This window comes from Perna viridis, chromosome 13 (assembly GCF_037379345.1).
Source record: "Perna viridis isolate PV_CMFRI_1.1 ecotype Kerala chromosome 13, ASM3737934v1, whole genome shotgun sequence".
Taxonomy (NCBI): Eukaryota; Metazoa; Mollusca; class Bivalvia; order Mytilida; family Mytilidae; genus Perna; species Perna viridis.
Genome location: NC_142457.1, coordinates 2983272 through 3003216, shown reverse-complemented (window position 1 = coordinate 3003216; position 19945 = coordinate 2983272). Strand labels below are relative to the sequence as shown.

At 30.6% G+C, this 19945-nt stretch overlaps 2 protein-coding genes across 5 annotated transcripts in view; one reads left to right on the top strand and one right to left on the bottom strand.

Annotated features, from left to right (window-relative positions):
- LOC148599249 (alsin-like) overlaps positions 1-2967 on the bottom strand; it is a 63899-nt gene extending 60932 nt beyond the window's left edge. For 2 of the 3 annotated variants that reach the window (XM_088559021.1, XM_088559025.1), the window contains exon 1: positions 2854-2957. The gene's annotated coding sequence lies outside the window, so the exon portion shown is untranslated. Of the gene's footprint in view, positions 1-2853 lie in introns of all 3 variants that reach the window. The other variant, XM_088559022.1, reaches the window with a different exon arrangement.
- LOC148599248 (kinesin-like protein KIF9) lies at positions 2957-19482 on the top strand. Of its 2 annotated transcripts, none has more exons than XM_088559028.1 (19): positions 2957-3016; positions 4687-4856; positions 5046-5211; positions 6602-6755; positions 7042-7225; positions 7875-7958; positions 8754-8846; positions 9296-9586; positions 10515-10583; positions 12084-12188; positions 12883-12938; positions 13139-13229; positions 13721-13899; positions 14692-14844; positions 15480-15688; positions 16330-16509; positions 17018-17139; positions 17769-17873; positions 18209-19482. In XM_088559028.1, the coding sequence occupies exons 2-19, from the start codon at positions 4704-4706 to the stop codon at positions 18320-18322; spliced, it is 2508 nt and encodes an 835-aa protein (XP_088415154.1). In that variant the 5' UTR covers positions 2957-3016; positions 4687-4703; the 3' UTR covers positions 18323-19482. The 2 variants fall into 2 exon arrangements, with proteins under 2 accessions (XP_088415154.1, XP_088415153.1); XM_088559027.1 differs by having other exon boundaries at positions 2963-3065.
- Positions 19483-19945: the final 463 nt, after the last annotated feature.

Here is a 19945-nt window from a genome sequence, read left to right as displayed (position 1 = left end):
TAATAAATGCGGTCACACCAATTACCTACAAGAAGCGTCAAGAAGCGACAAGAAATTGATTCAGCAACAAGAAGTGACAAGAAGTTTGAATTAGCGACAAGAAACTAAAAAATACCGGCAAGAGGATACAGACTGTATATATTTGCTGTTTCAATTATAAAAAGATGAAAAAAAAATAGAAATAATTGTTAGAAAGAGTAATCAAGGGAACCAAGGTTATAGAAGTTATAAATCCCTGGTTATATTTAAAAAAAAGTGTACATGCAAAGTTGATAAAAACAACTTTAATGTTATACACATTAATGTCTCTTGTAAAAATTTGCCATACAAGTTTTAAAATTTCAAGAAACTAATATTAATCAAATATATCATTTTAAATGACATTTTAAAATATAAGACAGAAAGAAATTGATGAAAAGGGTGAAAAATAACGTAATTTGCAAAGATTTCAGTTTAAAAATGCTGTTTTTATCAAAAGATGAAGATAAATGTTATCTATTTCTTTGATGTTATATGCAATTTTTATTTTTAAAAAACATTTGAAATCATTCTTAAAGAATGCAGATATGTCAGGATTCTAGATCATTCTAAATTCCAATAGATTTGTATATTTACTCATATCAGCCAATCGGATTAATTAAGTTGTGACATTCATCCAGGCGCCAGTCAACAAGCCAAGGTGTTAATCACTGATTTATGGTGGCACGTGGGCAATTAAATTGTTAATTGAGGTAGTTATGATATTAATTACCTAAAAGAAGCCACTCACCTTTTGATCTCAAAATCAAGAGTTTTGGTAGCTAGAATTGTTGTTGTAACCTTCAGAATCAAACACACTGATTTTTTTTTATGTAAAAATTAAAAATAATATTGGCCGTAATAAGTTTGTTTTTAGCATCATAATTTATGAAGCCATAGACCAGAAAATTAAGTAAAGTAAAACCAAATATATCAGTAGACATTGAACCAAATATGTCAAAAGACATTGAGCAAAACATAAATACGTCAGTAGACACTCTTCAGTGATGTGTCAAAAAGAATGGCCTTTATTGCAAAAAAATAAAGGAATTTATTCCTTAGGAACCTCAACTAGACGATTCTAATTTATTTGTGTTAAAGCGTTACTACGCATCCCGGAAAGGGGATAAGCAATACAAGAAAAGATTAAGTTGGTTTGAGAAAATGCCTGGCCATTCAAATGACACAATGTCTAAAGCAGTTGCCGAATATATTGGCTCTTTTGCAAAAATTTATGTGCTGTGGCGGAAAGGATGTTAAGACATCAAGCATTGTTGTAACATCTACTGATGGGGAACTGGTGATTCCCAAAACAAGTGCTTGTGCCAGAAAGCCTGGCCAGAGGAAACGCATAAGGTTGGCAAAAACACACTCAGTTAAGAAGCAAAAGCTTCATTAGTACGAGAAAATAGATGTGTCAAATACAGCTCCTGCACCCTTCAACACGGTCAGTGAATGTTGTATATATGTTTATTTGTAAATATTAATAAAAATTAAAAAACTAAATAAATAAAAAATCGCAAGACAAAAGAAAATATACAAAATTAAGAAAATTCATAAATGATATTCACAAATTTTAATACGAAAATGATTTCAGTAAAATTACATGCTTATCGTTATTAGTATAATTTAAAATTCAAAGAAAATGTTTGTTTTTTTTTGTTGTTGTTGTTTTATACCTATTCTAAATTGGCAAAGCGCTCCAGATGAGATCAACAAAAATAAAATAAAAATTATAAAACACAAGGTCTTTCAATATCTAAATTAAAAAATTGAACAAATTACAAATTTATAAAACAAAGAAAATCCGAAGAAATAATTTGGTCCTTTAAATTTGCATTTAATTCTGCTGTTTTGGGCAAAATGTTACTGATGAGACTTCAATAGTCAAAACACATGCCTCAAAACTTTCAAACATTTTTATATCATTTAAAAATAAAAAAAAAAACAAAAAATGAAATTGAAAAAAAAAACAAAAAAAAAACAACAATCATTTTGGAACTTTGGTCAACTTTAAGCACGTGTATAACGCAAAAACCACAGTAAAATGATATGCAATCAATCCACTATTTTTTTACAAAGCATTACTGATGAGACTTCAGTAGTCGAAGCATGTGCCGCAAAAATTTTAAACACATTTACTTAATTTTAAACAAAAAAAAAATAAATTTGAAAAAAAAAACACAACAATCATTTTGGAATTTTGGTTAACTTTAAGCACATGTATAACACACAAACCACTATAAAATATAGCATCAGAAATTTTGATATATACAGAAGGGTAACTTTACTATTAAAGTCACAAAATTTATTTAGCTCAAAGAATCATTTCTTCTTCATTCTTTTGTCATTAACTTTTGTATTTTAAACCTTACTTGGCAAAAAAAAGATATTCTATTTTATTATTCAAACAGCGAATAAATATAGTTTATCTCCTCTTGTCTGTACTTTTTAGTTTCTTGTCACTTCTTGTCGGCAATTAGTGAGACCTAAATAAACTTGTTGGTTAATGAGAAAAAAACAAGGTGCCGATTTGACTATACATGGTGCCAATTTAACCAAGTCAAAGTGCAGATATAACTAGAATTCATTGTAGGTAGTGAGATATAAATACCCAATCAATTGACTTGGGTAAAGGATTATTCTTAGCCAAATCAGTTTGTTGCTGGGTTTTCAGAGAGTGGTCCAGGGTGTTAATCTTAATCATGTGTGATTTTTTTTTTTTGGGGGGGGGTACTTCGTGTACAAAATGTATCTACACATTATATACATTGTAAATGTATTTATTTATCAGATAAGCTCTTCTTCTGTTTTATAAAGTGCTCAGTAACATACTTGTTTACCAAAAGAACTTGAATGTCAATGAAAAAGCGTCCTTTCTACGCTGTTTCTCTTTTCTACAGCTATTTTCAGTTTGCTGTTTTGATCTCGTGCCTCGCGAGGTCTTGCGGGAAGAAGAATTGCACATGCGCGAAGTTCCTAACAACCTGTCAACAAAGTAAGGGACCAATTTGTACACATTTTTAATTTAATTTATGCAATAAAAGGTGAGTTGAACGATGAATTGAAACCATTATCTTTTACTCTTTCACGTATGAACAAAAAGATCATAAGCTCCACGGAGCTTGTGCGTCTAACTCTCTAGGAAAATAGATAATAGCATTTGGAGATCAGTAAAATGGTGATTAATTGACAAGACTCGAGTTAGTATATGCTACATTATAATACACATGTTTTCAGATCACTGTATATTTTATAAATTTCACATTAAGACAGTGATGGTGATCACAGCAAGTTATTCTTATTTTTGAATTATAATATAAGAATTGCTACTTATGGATCTTATACTATAGTAGGCCGTATTATGGCGTATATGTATTCACACTTGTCATTTTGCTCAGGTCGAATGACCTCAGATTCGTCTCCGAAAAACCATTTGATGTCAGTGAAACAATTTAATTGGGTCCACAAATAGAAATTCACATATAATAATTAAAAAATAACAATAACTTACCATGATCATTAATTTTTAAGTTGAAGGAGAATTCAGTATGAAAACAACAGGAAAAGGAATTATTTTCACCAATGGCATCCACCTCTATTGGAAATAAGCTATTAGCTGTCATGGGCTATCTCAGATATAATATTATTATAATATACATATATATGCAAATGTTAGTAATGAACGAAAATGAGCTCATTTTATGTTTTATTGACTAATGTTCAAATATTGGCCTAAATGGCTAAATATGATCAAAACTGCCAATACAGTACAAAAGTATGCCAATGTGGGATATAGCCACCCAATTTAGTCGTCTAATATGGCTTTTACATGTCCAAAACGTCATATTGGACTGGTTAAAATCCATATTGGCCTAGCGTATTGGACTAGTTAGTCAATAAAGGTATATTTGTGTAAGGTTTTCCATATTGGCTAAGTTATTGGTCCTCAACTAGAAATATTGGCTAGCCTCGGACCAATAACTAAACCAATATGGAAAACTGTACGAAATGATACTACATTATTATGTTATGTCTTGTCATTTGTCCTATGTAATTGTAATTGCATATATGTGTCTTCTGTGAAATGTATGAGATTATGTCTAAATAAATATCTATCTATTCTATTCTTTTGTATCTGTAAAGATCATATGAATGGCAAATAAGGCATTATGAAAAATGCATGTATATATGAGAAAAGCCTTGGAAAGTGGGAATGTGTTAGAAAATTACTTGCTCGTCTACTTTTAGTTTTGTTATAAATGTCATTACAGCTATTGAGTAGGATTTGTTTGAGTCTGTTACACAATTGAGCCTTCATATAGGCACCTAATTAAATTTCTGAAATCTAAAGAACTCTTACACTTTCAAACTTCATACTTGTATCTTGAATTATGTCTGAACCAATTCAAGATGTGCTCATTATCCTTCTTTTTAATGGTGTATTTTCAATAAAGAAGATTTTTTTCTTTTGACAAGACTAGTTGAATTGATACATTTGTACATGGAAAAATGTATGTACTATACCCAGCCAGCTTGTGTAATCAAAAGTCTAAATACTGTTTACTTAAAAATCTTATGAACATTATTTGTAGTAGCACCTAGGATATTGGTAAAACTGACGTAGATTTTCATGGATTTCAGTCTTTTAATCTGTTCTACTTTTAGATTCATTTGCATAAAAAATGAGTGTTTACAGTCGTGGAAACACTGGACTGAGCACATACAGCCAACCTGAACGTAAACCTAGCAAAAACCAAAGGGTTAAAGTATGGGGGAGAATAAGACCAACTGCTTACTTTGACACTGAACATTTAGAACTATTACCAGACGGAAAGGTATGCCTTTAATGCCATGTCACATAATTATTAAGTTATTTGATTGTTATACATTATATTTAAGTTCAAATTATTTTTCTGCTAGTTCTGGTTATATATATGATTCAGCTATTGCCAGTAGTCAATATTTACCTGAAATAGCTGTATATAAATATAAATATCTTTTATGAAATTCTGTTTTGTTTCCAGAGCATCAATGTCCACCAAAAGAAGGAATCCCCTAAAAGTGTGGTGAACAATCAGATTCTGGACTGGTCATTTAGATTGGATGGAATATTTCACAATGCCAGTCAGGACCATGTTTTTGATACTGTTGCTGCTGATATTGTCACTTCTGCATTAGATGGGTACAATGGTAAGTTCATCAACAGGATCAGTTTGAAGAAATAGAGTAATTTTGAAGGCTGTAACTGTGAGTCAAATTACAAATAGGGCTAACTTTATACATGTTATACTTCCCATATATACTTTTTTCTAGAAAAGCAGAGGATGCTTAACATATACCTGGTCCATGCTCCCAGTTTTTAATTGGAGTAAAGCTGGCTTATTTACTTTTGTACATGTTATATCTACGTGCAAGCTCTTTTGGTTATTTCATGTTCTTTGTTGTGTGTATCTATTTTCTTTGTTTAGTTGTTATTCCTTGATTATCTTCTTTTTGATAACTGTTCTAACTCCTGGTTACCCTGATTATCTTCTTTTTGATAACTGTGGTAATCCTGGTTACCCTTGATTTTCCTTTCTGTAAAAAATTTGAAATTTAAGAATTTTGTTGGTTCTAAATTGATACTGGTATATGTTATACATATCTTTATCAATATAAAGTTTTTAAAAAATTGTCTTGTTGTTAGATGATATTTGAAGTGTATGTGAAATTGGTTTAGAGATAATCAGGCTGAATCTCATATTTTGAACTTTTCTTCTAAATGGGCAATAAAAAAACAATATTTTTTACAGGACCAGAGGCATTTTACCAGGCATTTCTGTCGGTCCTGGGGTATTTGGTTTTCACTGTATTTGACATTTATACCCTAATTTCTTATAGGCTATCTATGATAAGGTAGAAAACGTTACACAGAGAAATCAGCCAAAAGTTGTCATCATCATGATTATATCATATTTATTTGATTTCTAAAATTTTGCATTCACTTTTATGTACATGTTAAATTACCATACATCCATGCATATACTGATAATGGATTTCAACGAGTGTATTAATTAATATGTTATTGTGATAATGTGAAGAAGTAATTACATTGCATTACTTTAATTAAAACAAGCAATAATAATTAAAACTTCATCAATATTTCATTATTAAGACTGCAAATTTTTGATAATGGAACATTCATTAAGTTTTACAAGACTTATTTAGATTACATAATTATTTGAATACCTTAATATTGATATTGAAACTAGCATCTCTATATTTGTGTAAAATGACCAATAGTGAATTTGAATTTGCATACAAATAAATTATACTTTCATGTTTTATGTTTTGCAACTCTGTTGGGGATAGTTAGGTTTTTTTTATATCTACAAATCAATATGGCTAAATTATGTTAGAGATATTTCACAATTGATGCATACAACTCTGTGGAAGAGAGATCTCCTGACATTAACACTTTAATATAAATACATGTATGCAATTTATTTTAATTTTTTATATCACATGAGAAGAAAATGTATGACTTATATTAATTGCGGTTGACAATATGCCATTTATTGACAACTTATTTTTATTTAAGGTACAATGATGTGTTATGGTCAGACAGGGGCAGGGAAAACATTTACCATTACTGGTGCTACTGAGAGTTATAAACAGAGGGGGATACTGCCACGGTCTATATCACAGTTGTTCAGGGAAATAGAGGAGAGACCAGAATACTCCATCACAGTTAGGCATGTATAGAGGCAAACACAGTTGTTAAGGGAGATAAAACTAGAGCATAGGTCTGAATACTCAAGGAAGTTAAGAGTCATAAATTCAAGGGCCATATAATTATTTGTATGAAGTAGTACAGCATTTGAAACTGAAAAGTTCATGTTCATTGATGTTTCTAAATTTTGTCAACTTTATTATACTTTTTGTAATTAATTTCCTGTAAAGAAGGGGGGAAATTACTTATTGTGTTTTGTCATAGATAAGAAACATAAGTATCATCTGTGATTTGAATTTTTGTTTCAGAGTTTCTTATCTTGAAATTTACAATGAATCAATGGTTGATCTGTTAGCCACACTGCCAGAGGCCATTAGCCAGGAAAATGGCCAAACTCTGACTGTTGCTGAAAACCAGTATGGAGTTTATGTGAAGGGACTCTCATGTCACCTGACACAGAATGAAGAAGAGGCATTGAATTATTTGTTTGAGGTAAGAAATATATGATTGACCCATGTCTTGAGGTGTTTCCTCACATACAGTATTGATGGATGATAAAATGATAAACCTAGTAAAAGTATCATTCAGTGTAGGAATCATCCAGTTGATAGCACATTATTTTTCTTGATTTAGTCTTTTTAGCCTCAAATATATTAAATACATCTGAGAAGCTTTTTACGTTAATCCTGAAGTATCTGTGACATAGATGTTTTTTGACTGCATGCTGATACAGGGAAAAAGTGTGGGAATATTTTCCTGCCATTCTTCTGGAGTTCATTTCAAATCAATTTGACCTATCAATATCTTAAAAAGGCAAATTTAACAAGTACTTTGATGCTTATTTTTGGAGGTTATGAGATATAAAATACTTGGATAATGCAATAAAATCAAAGCACTTTTTCTTTCATGTGCCACACCTTATCCACAATTTGCCTGATTTTAGAAAGAAAAGTACTTATTGTCTGTCGTATCACCAAGAAAAAAAAGAGTTTCAAGCAAAGATGAGTAAGATGAGAAACAGTTGAATCTCTTATGTCTTGTAATCCATAGCTGTTTCTTTAAAGTTCCTCCTACATGAACTGTGATCCATATTTTGTATAGTAAATAGCAGATCTTGCATCTAATATTGTTTTAATTCCAGGGAGAAACAAACAGAGCCATTGCTGCCCACTCACTGAATGCACAATCATCCAGATCTCATTGTATCTTCACCATTTATATTGAGGTAAGATTAAGCATTGTGCTTTCGATAAAACTATCTTTTTTTTAATTTGTAACCATGAATTAATTTTTTTTTAAAGAAACTTTTGTTATGCGTTCATTAAACATGCTCTTCATCTTGTGTAAGATAATAAGTTGTGAGACTCAAAAATTTGATTTGATTTTATTTCTGAAGATCTTTAGAAGAAAGGGATTCAGTTTTGGTTTGAAGGGCTTTTTATCCACATCCATCGCCAATACAATTTTTTTTTTTTGTGAGAAAGAGGGGGGGGGATTTGCTGTTTTCTGAAATAATTTGATTGGCAGCAAGTACTTATTAAGGTACCTTTCAATTGCCCCATATTTATCTAATGAAAGAACACACACCATAATTATATCCCTGTTCTGTAGGAAAGAAGGTTATACTATTTAACCTGTGTCCATCATTCTGTAACACATTTTTTTCTGTAACAGTTTTCTTTGCTATTACTTGTCACAGCCATTTTATATTTTGACACAAGCTTTATATAGTAATGCCATATTGTGGGATATCCTTTTTTGGGTTGGATGATAACAATTCCCTGTATGACAACTCACAGATTTATTGTGTAATCAAGGGAACCAAGGTTACATGTGTAGCAGTAATCAAAAGAATGTAATCAAGGGACAAAGACCAGACATTGAAAACAGACATACACAACAAAGAACATAAAGTAACTAAACTCATACATACAAAGTAACAAAAGCAAATGAGCAACTCTGCCTTCACTAAAAACTGGGGACATGGACCAGTTTAAAACTGATGATTTTATGATTTCAGACAAGATCAAGAGTACAATCCAATGCTAGGTACACTGTATCTAAAATTAACTTTGTTGATTTGGCTGGTTCTGAAAGGTTGTCCAAAACCAAGGTAAGTTGTTTCTTATGTAGACCAGTTTATAAAGGAAAGAAATTTTAACCAGTTCAAGTATTGTATGGCTCTTTGACATTTCTTCTGTACCCATTTTCAAAGTTAATATTTATCCTAATCATTCCTTTACTCAAGTTTTGACAAATCAAATCACTTGAAATTGAAAATTTGAGGAAATTAAATATCAAGAATTACATAAAATTCTCAGTTCAATATTTTCTATGAAATTTAGACCTTAAAGCTTACTAATTTACTTTAATTACAAGTATGAATGTACTCACTTTAGAAGACACTTTATTTACAAACATTTACCTGTAATTGTACATCTATGTAGCTCGTTGAATTTGATTCCTTTAAATCATTGAATGTATTTTATAAAATATCAAAGTGAATTTAAAAACTAACAATTTTCAAGGAATACTTGTAATTATTTGTAACTTGCTTTTCAGTCTGATGGAAAAACACAACAGGAAGCCATGTATATCAACAAGTCTCTCACATTCCTGGAGCAAGTCATCGTGGCACTGGCTGATCGCCGAAGAGAACACATTCCATTCCGTCAATCTAAACTTACCCACTGTCTGAAGGATTCTATTGGTGGTAATTGTAATACACTGTTGATTGCCAACATATGGGGAGAGAAGGCACAGCTAGAGGAGTCAGTATCCACACTGAGATTTGCTACCAGGATGATGTGTGTTGCTAGTGAGCCTGCGATGAATGAGATCATTGATCCAGTGGTATGATCAGCATTAAAACAATTTTATTTAGGTCATCTTTGTGAGCTTTTCATTCCATTTTTAATGAAAATTTAAGTAGCACTGAAGATAAGAATCATCTAAAATGTGTTTCATGGTTGGACAGCCTACATATTTTTTATTTTTGATATTTTATTTGAAATGTTATGGTAAACATGAATAAACATGTGAATAATTTTTTGAATATTTTATGTGAATTATCTTCTAGGAACAGACAGATTGGAATGAATGATTATTCATATCATTATATAGACCCATAAAACATTTTAACAACAAAAATAAAAATGTGCAGTCTTTTTTCGGGTGTATCACATATTGAAGAATTTGCATGATTCTTACAAAGACTGCTACTGTCAGAAGATGTACAGGGGCTTTTTTTCCTTCTTTTTATAGGTCCATAAAATGATTAGGGTGTTCCTTTTTTTATTGCTTATAGACAAAAAATGATAAGGGAGGTACTTTTTCAATTTTATTTTATTGATTTTATTGATATTGCAATAAACATATGGGAAATTCCCAACTTGATATTTTCTATGAAATTTAGAAAATCTCAAAAGAGACATGTGAGGGTTTGAAGATCAAGTAATGGACTTTGTTAGGCCTTAGTGTTAAAAACTGTGTTATGGTTTAAGAAAAGAAATACTTGAAGACATCTCAGTATTTCCATTGTAAAAGCACTGAAATAGGGGAACTATTTTGCGTTTTATTTTTTTTATCAGTCATAGTAAACATATTTACAAACATAAATAATACTTTTCTTAATGAATTCAACCCTTAAAAAAAATAAATAAAATGACAAATTTTGCGAACACTTTAATTTGATATCTAGATTACACCCTTGTTTCCAGTATAAATGTTTAAGGTGCACCTACCCTCTAACTTTAGTTTAAAGTGATTTTTTTGTTTCCAGATTCAAGTGAAGAAATTGGAGAAAGAGATACAGCATTTAAAACATGAACTTGCTATGCATGATACACTGGTAAGTCGTTAATTAGTTTTGTTGACAAAGCAACCAATTTAAACAATCGTGTAAATTGGGAATATATATAAGCAGAGCAGAGGTCAATTTCACTAAGAGTGGTAATTGTTAAATTAGTCATATGTTATGACATTGTAGCATTGTGACAGCATGAATACCTGTGAAATTTTACACTTATGACTTCTTGTGGAATTGACCGCAGATGTCCAATAATGCTATCATGGCAGTGTCTAACATTTTGAACTCAGGGAAAATGTTTAAAAACGAAAGAAATAAAGTGTGAATGACTTCTTCAGAAACAAAAGCCCTTACAAAATCAGTCTTTTTGATGCTGAGAATTCAACACATTAATTGTATAGCAGTGTATACCATGATCTTTTTATGAATTATTTAGATAGTAAGGTTAAAGTTTAAGATAGACTAGATGCTTTACTTATCTGTTTTATGAAGAAGGGTTCAGGTAAAATTGCATTTTATAAACATAGTTCAGGTTATTTACAGGAACATTTAGCTGATAAGGTAATAGTCTCCACAAATCTTATTAATTGTGAACATAATTTTTAATAAAATGGGTACTTTACAAATTTAGGGATAAAAAAAGATACTTTAATTAATATTGATGTTGTCAAACATGATGCATGTACACATAGAAGTAAAATGTAAATTTATGGTTGAATGTCATTGTCATACTATTGTCACTTTTGTAAAAAGGTATTGCATGAAAAATCTCAAAAAAATCAGTCATAATTATGGCAATTTGAATTGAAGTGGTACCATTTTCAAAAATTGCTAATGAACAGGTAAAGACTTGACAACTAGGTGATCACAACTGACAGTTAAATGTATTAAAACTTTTAGAATGTGTCCAAAACGTCACTGTTTATGCTATAGATAAAATAGAACTCATTTGTACAATGTGTAATAGAGTTATATCTAGCAAACTAATCCAATTACTGAAAAGATAAGTTAGATTTGTATTAACAGTGATACCAGTTCTATTCAGCATGCCATAAGACTTATGCTAACTGCATTATGAACTTTAGAAATATTTAAGAGTCAAGTTCCAATTTGATATTATGCATCTGTGTGAATTGGGTAAATGTAATAAGTGCATGTTTCCATTTCTTTGTAATTTTTTTTTTCATTGAATTATAATGTTATGCTTCTTGTCTGAAGTGACCTTTGAAGTGACCTACAGTGGAAATCAATCATAAGATTATTATTTTGATATATTTATTTAGATGGCTTTTATTTATGTGTCATCTTAAGTGTCAACTGATTAAAAATTGACCCTTCATTGAAAATTTAGATTGCAAAAAAATGTCTATTAACATTTAAAAAAAATTCAAATAAAATTATACCTAGTTGTGGATATTTCATTGCTCAGTATTTTAGTCTTATTTTTTTATTCTTTTTTTTTAAATTTTGTCTTGTCATGTAACAATTCAAGATTTGTTTAATCTATGTATTTTAATGATTGTTATTAATTTGTATTTACAGACCAACAGAAGTCACATAGCATATGATCCACTGTCAGAACAACAGAGGTATGAGATTCGTCAACAGGTACGGAGGTACCTAGAGGGACATCTGGATGAAATTGATGTAAGTTATCTCCCTTTTGAATCTACAAGCATATTTTTAGCCATGTGCGATTTCCTTTTCTCACCCACAGGCTAGATAAAATTTAAAAATTAAATGAAATTGTGTTTGTAATGTCAAAATAACACTTTTTATGATGTCGCATGAATGCAAAGGTATTACAGCAATCTTGGAGCTTTGAATTGGCATATATATTAATTTCAAACGTGAGGAAATCAAACAATACAAGACTAGAAAATCTATGACACTTTGAGGTCAGATTTCATTGTTCTTCAACTTGGCAATTCTACCCTTTGGTTTCTAAGATTTCTTGGTCTTGCATTCTTAGTGGTGTTAGTTTCTTAATCTCTCAAATATTAGTTCTATAGTAAAGGAACCAATTCTTGGCAGATTATTTTCATGTTTTTTCTTACTAGGGAAATTAACCAAAAAAAAGTTGTTTTTTTCAATAATGTTTTTATATTTGTGAGTGCTTAATGTATTTTGCTTTAAAAATGAAAATTTTCAATAACAATATCTATAATCTGCATGAAGTGGTAGTATCCTCAAATTTGAAATTTTTTTCCCGAACTAAATCATTGTTACTTCATGATTCTAAGTAAAAAGTAATTCATGTTTTCTATTACATTTATTATGCCTTCAAATACATGTGTTTAGACTGTCTTTATTATTCAATCTTAATATGATTTTTTTGCAGATCATCAATGTGAGACAAATACAGGGAGCGTTTGATTCCTTTAAAGATATATACCTGTAAGCATTATATGAAATTATAGTTTATCTTTGCATTTTTAGAATCATAATTGCATTTTAATTAGATTGTCTTAAAATATCAACCTACTGATTTTTTTTGTTTGTGTGAATTGTTATCTATATTAACAAAAAATGTCCATATTCCACATTGTGCATCTGTGTTAAATAACATTCTGGTAATTAATTATTTCATATTTCAGACAAATGGAAAAGGAAGTTGAAGAAAGATTACGACAGAAATTTACATTGATAGATAGAACAGATCCTGCTGCAATAGCTGCTGCTCAACAGGTTTGTTTAATGTTACTTTCCCCTGTCTTTTTTGCTCCCTCAACAATATATTTATTATTTCAGTCCTTTGTCTGTATATGAGTTTCTCCTTTTTAATTTTGAATGTGCTTTGTAAATGTTTTTTTTGTCTATAATGTCTCCTGTGAAAGACGTTAATATTTATGCATATATGTAACATTTAAACAGGTGTAATTCTGAAATGAGACTTCTTTCTACACTTTATCTTCACAAGATTGTGAAAATAGGTGGGAAGTAATTTCAAATTAGAACAGTGTAAATCTGGATCTTTATTTAGAAATACAGTATTTAAATATTTGAAATAGAAAGAAATATTGTTCATATACAGAAGAACATGGACATGACTTCAGGAACGTAACAAATTCAAAGATATAATGTGGTCATGAGAATCAATATAAAACACATATTCTAATCAACATGATCAATAAATAGCTAATCTATATTTACTATCATATTTTTCAATTGTTTTTCAGGCTGGTTTAGCAGTAACAGATGAAGGTCTTTTGGTTGGTGAGACAGATGGTTCAGGGTTTGGTGTTGGTATGGCCCCTAAAACAGCAAAGGCTGATCCCTCTTCTGTGGTACAACTGAAGAGAAAGGAGAAGGATAGAGAGACAAAGAGAGGGAAGTTATCTAGACAGGATACAAAGAGGTGAGGATTAAGTTAGGATTTCAACTTTTAAAAAATTCATTTAACACTAAAATTAACTTCTGCTGTGACTCACATGACAGTGGGCATATTTTTGCAGCTGACAATGAAATAAAAAAACTAAATGATTCTAATGATATTATAGTTTTTCCATCTTTGCCCAAACTTTGCCATATTGGCTCAAGTATTGTCAAAAGTTCAATGTTTCTAACAGAAGGTAACAGCCAATATTGAAAACCTTAGACAATTATACCTTTATTTAAGGACTAACATTCCAATATTAGCCTGAATATGATCAAAACTACCATTTAGCAGAATTTAGCCATCCAATACAGCTTTTACCCTGCCAATACATCATATTGGTCTAGGCCAATATGATTTATTGAACTAGTTGGTCAATAAAGGTATGATTGCCTACGGTTTTCCATATTGGCTAAGTTATTGGTCCAAGGCTAGCCATATTGGACTGAGGCATAGCTCAACTAGTTAACTATGTCATATTGCCTAATCAAGTATTGGGTAATATGATGTTAATAAAAAACTCTTGGAACTTGTTGTAGCTTGCACCCATAAATCCTAATGACAAAGAAACAGCTAATATTAGACTAGTCAGAAGCAGGCCTATATGGATATTGGACAAGTATTTGTGGTCTTTGTGTACTTATACATTTTGTATTTTATTAACATTTTTTTATCATATTTAAGATTATTTGTTACATGAAACAAATGCCTTATTGTAGTCAGATATATTGTATAGTGACAAATTTGTACACTGTTATCTTCCTTCTTTTCCAGTCCAACAGGAGGAAAAAGTGTCAGTAGCCCATCCCATAGTGCTAAAGGGGAGAGGGATGTGAAATCCCCACATCCATCTGTAACAAGGGAGGAGGATGCTGCCACTCCTGCTAGTTCTGTTGGTGTTGCAAAGACAGACAGAACAAGGGCAAGGTTAGTTTTTACAAGATTGCAGACATGACTTCTCCTGCTGTTAATGGAATTCCCCTATTTCAAATCAGGATTTACAATTCTATTCCATTTTTACCACATATTTACTTCTAATTTTACCAATTTGTGCTTTATGGCTGGTTTTGTAAAATTCTGCCTAAGATGGAGAAAAGATGACAAAATGTACTGTATATGTATTCAAGTTTGCAGTGGTCAAATAAACGAGAACAGTAATATATGTGAAATTGATTTCTTGCACTACAAAATTTTTTTTTTTCAAAACCTTCAACATTGCTATTTATAAATATGCATAGCAAGGAATCAGGAAAAATTACCAACCACAAAAAATAATATATCCACAGTAGAGGATGATGTTTTATACATGGTACTGTAAAATATCCAAAAAATGCCCTCCCCCCCAGAAAAAAAAAACCATACAAACAAACAACAAAAAAATAATGTGCCTCATTTTTACTTAGAAATTCTCTTAGAGTTGATCATACATGTTTTGGATATTATGGTAGGATGGAATGTAACAGAAAATCCAGTTATGTCTAAGTTTCTGTACAATGTAAATGCACAGCAAGAATTCAATTGAAAAACATTTTTAAAAGTAATTATTATACCTCTGTTTTCAGCACACCACCAAGTCGAACCACAGCGTTTGATATCTTTAAGTCAGAGAAAGGATCAGAATTAAACAGAATCTTGATAGAAAACAAAGATATTTTGGCTACAAATAAGAAATCCTATACAGAATTGGCTAGAACTATCAATACAACTAAAGTGGATATAGATACATGTAGAAAGAAACTGGAGAAATTAAAGGAAGAGAGAGAATCCAATGGTAGGTAGTAAACACAGGTACTACTCAGTAACTGACGGCTTCAACTGGCTGAAAACAATGAGCGATCAGATTGACTGAGCATATTTAGATTAAGCATTTATAGAAAACACCACACTTTTGCTGTTGTTTGAATAGAAAACAATGAAAATAAATTCATTTGAATTACTGGCTGTTTTAATGCTTTTGATTCCAAATATTTTTTCTTTGTCGACATATCTTTATAGCACGTACAGTTTACCTGCACTTCTTTTTGTTTTAATTTAATCATATGAATTCATTATCATTTTAATCAGCTGTTTTTTACTCAGGAAATGTAACATCAGACAAAAGAATTTTTACTTTCTTGATATAATTTGATCTGTCCCTAGAGAGCAATGGAAATTAAAACCTAATAGAAATCTGACAATGAAAAAAAAACAAAAAGCAATGCATTCAGTATAAAAAAAAATAATTTACATGTACATATTTTGTAGTCTCCTATTTCTTTTCTCAGTATGAATCACCCTTAATTTTGTAGACTGAGTGACATTATATCATCAGCACCAAAGCAATTTTTAGTAATTTATGCTTGAAAAACTTCTTGCCACTTCATTCCACAGTTAAGGGAGAACTCTTGATGTTTTTCTAATCTTTTATTCCAGGAACACAATATAATGAAGAAGGGGATATAATTATCAGTGAAGAAGAATTTATGGAAGTGAAAAAACTGAAAGATCTTAAATCTAGATACAAAGGAGATTTTGATGAACTTAAAAATCTTAAAGCTAAAGTTCAGTATTGTCAAAGATTGGTGGATAACTGTAGACAAAAACTTATTCAAGGTAGATAACTTGTGTTTTCCTTACAAAAAATCTTTTATCTTTCAGTTTAAATTTTTCTACTTGTATTGGAAATGCCTTAATAAATTAACCGTCAATTGCACCAGAGTGATGCAGTAACTAATGCCAAATGCAGAGAGAACTTTTTGTGTTCAATAACCTTTTTTTAGCAGGTGATTACTTCATAAGTTCAGCAGTTCTCATCATGTTGTAATTGATCACTTTTATGTTTTATGTCCTCACTTTGGAACATTTTTTGCACATGTATCTTTGTTTATTGACTTTTTGCACATGTATCTTTATTGACTTTTTGCACATGTATCTTTGTTAATTGACTTTTTGCACATGTATCCTTGTTTATTGACTTTTCCCGTGTGTCTTTGTTTATTGACCTTTTTCTGTGTGTCTTTATGCTAAGTTTTTTTTTAACTATGATATCACTATTATATCAATGAGGGTATTTAAAGAAAAATATATTTGTGTAATTGATCATTTATTTTTTATTTTTCAGAATTTGATAAATGGTATTCTGAAAGTTTTCTCAGTCAAACAGATGATGGTGTTACTACCAGTATGGGAGCTGGTCATGGCATCAGACCAGGAGTATTACCTCCCTTTAATCCAAATACAGTAGTAAGTGAAATGATAGATATCAATATGACAGTAACACACTATTTAGTCAGTTGTGTAAAATAAATGGTCAAAGAGTCGATAAAAACCAAAACATGGGGAATACAGACAAAACAGGCTCATTATAGAAAAATAGGCTCTATACGGGTAGCCTCAAAGTGGATTTTTCACTGCTGGGGGCTTCTGCTTTCATTTTAAAAGTGCAAATTTTGTGGATAAATTTCCTTTAAGCAATCATCTGAATTAAAAAACCCACTCCAACCAATTTATCATTTTAGCAAGATTTATATTTTCTCTATTCTACACAACTCGTTAACATAGGTGTCATAGAATGGGTTTATTTCACTTTGTCCGGATATTTTATCTTCCAACAAGCCATATCTGGCTTCAACATTGCCTTGGCCAATACAGCCATCCCTGACATAATACAAGTGTCAGGAAACTCAGGAAATTAAAAAAAAATATATTTCTTTAAATAGAAACATTCTATAATCCTGTATCATCAGAACATAATAAATGTAATATTAGTTAATTTGAATTTATACATTTAAAGTAGACATGTAGCCTGTGACGTGTAGCCATATTGTATAAGTAAGCTCATATGTAAACACACTCCATTTGTTGTTATTCAGCCTGAAGATGAACAAGAGAAGTTTGACAGGTTACAGATGGAACTATTAATGAACAACCCCGAGTCTGCTGCTTTCTATAATGCTCAGCACAGAACTCAGAGAAGGGTAGGTATTCCATTAGACATGTTGAGATTAGTAAGATTGGAATTTGTGAAAGTACAATGTGGTTATTTAAAGAGGAATCAAAAAGGTTGAATTTCAAACTTGATTTCTACATGTTTTAGAATGATTCTAGCAATACAGTAATTAATGAATGTGTGTACAATTTATGTTTAATGTTTTTTTACTTTATTATAAATTTGTATACAGAAGAATTTTAGATGTTCTCCTTTAAATTGAATATCTCTAATTGTACTGTAAAAATTGATGTTACAAAGGCTTATTTTCTGTAAAACAAAAAGCTAATTTTATTGAGTGTGCATTTCATTTCTTTTTTACAGAAAACCTATGAATCAGCTATGATGCAACCTCAGCCATCCTACAGGAGGTCACCAGGCACACCCACAGTATCAATTAGAAACCGACCACCAAACATGTTACAAGTCAGTCAGTAGATTAAAATTTAATAAGGAACACTGATTCTGATTGGTTGTAAATTTAAAGTGTCATCTGCTGAAGACAATAGATGATTTTTGCTGGATCATTCAATGTGTGATGTCTGCAGAATTGTTACTGTTGATACATAATGTCAAACTAAATATTATTTATTTTATAAATTTCTTTGAATATTTTATATTTTGGGTGTGAGAGAAAGAGAAAATAGTTGAGTATATGAAATGAATGAAAGAGTTTTTTTCTGCAAAAAATGTCCTTTTAATTCAATGCAGATCCAGAAGATATATTTTTTTTTTAGCCATGAGTTCAATTTCAACAGAAAACAGTTGTATGTACACAATGTGTACATTTTGTGTTTATTCTTGTCATTGTTTTATATGCACTTAAACCATTGATAAATAAAGTATCTGACAGCTTAAACTATTTCTGTTTTATTGATTCTCGTTTAATCCCTAAATATTCTTCAAATTTTCGATTTGAGTCGTTTGATTGATTGAAATTTCAGTTGAGAAAAAAACATTCAAATTTGAGATATATATATATATTATTAGAAGCTTTGTCTAGATATTGTTTAATACTTACCATTTATCTGTGTTAAAAATCATCACATTAAGTCTCTATTGAACAGTGCTGTGTTTTTTTTTTTTTTTTAGAAAGGAAACATTTTGTCATGCTGTACTTGTAATGTCTGTGATATTTTATTTTACAACTCTTGTTATTTTTATATGAGAACATAAATATACATTTCCTGTATTGACTAGTTTTTGAAGTTTACAGTTTGTGCAAATATAGATATTCATGATAGTTCTGTATTATAATGTGTTTCTTATTTTCATTATATTCTGTGGAACCTTCCTGTGAGTTTTAAGGGGACTATTTGTTTACAGCTTATGTTTAAAAATATATTTTTGCAATCTCTTGTATGACATTGTTACAAATGTAAGACAATGTTGTCCTCAGTTACTTTATCTACAATGAAAACGACCTGAACCAAACCTCATAAAAATGAAGCTTGAGGAGAAGAAAAACCAGTAGGTATTTGGTATTCTATATCATGAAGAGTTCAGTTAAGGCAGATTTTGCTATACTTTGGGTCTATAACAGATACCCTAATGTTCAAAGACCATCTTTTGTTTACAATAAAATTATATAAATCTTTTTTTTGTCATTGTCATTCCTTGAAAAATATCACATCCTGTTATTAATTTTTAAAATGGTAAGGACTGCACTTGAAAGTTATATGAAAGTTGTGGTATCAATCAAATTTTAAAAGAAATGAACATTAAAATATAAAACCTTTACTCAATTTAAAAAAAAACTACATTAAATTGTTTTTTTCTTGGTAGCATGTTTGCTTCCAGTGCTGGGGGGAGGGGGGGCAGGGTTTGTAGGTTCTATCCCTGTCCATGATACACCAAAGACTTTAAAATTGCTTCTCCTTATTGCACATTGCATTTAGGGGATAGAGTAATGACTGGTTGGCTTGGAATCAGAATCCAACTAGGGTTGTTGCTGCTGTGAGTCAGCATATTAAAGATCTGGTTGAGGGTATCGGTCTAGTATAAAGCAGGGTATTGTTTGGTAATTGGTTGTTCTCATCTTCTAATGCATGCCCCCAGTTT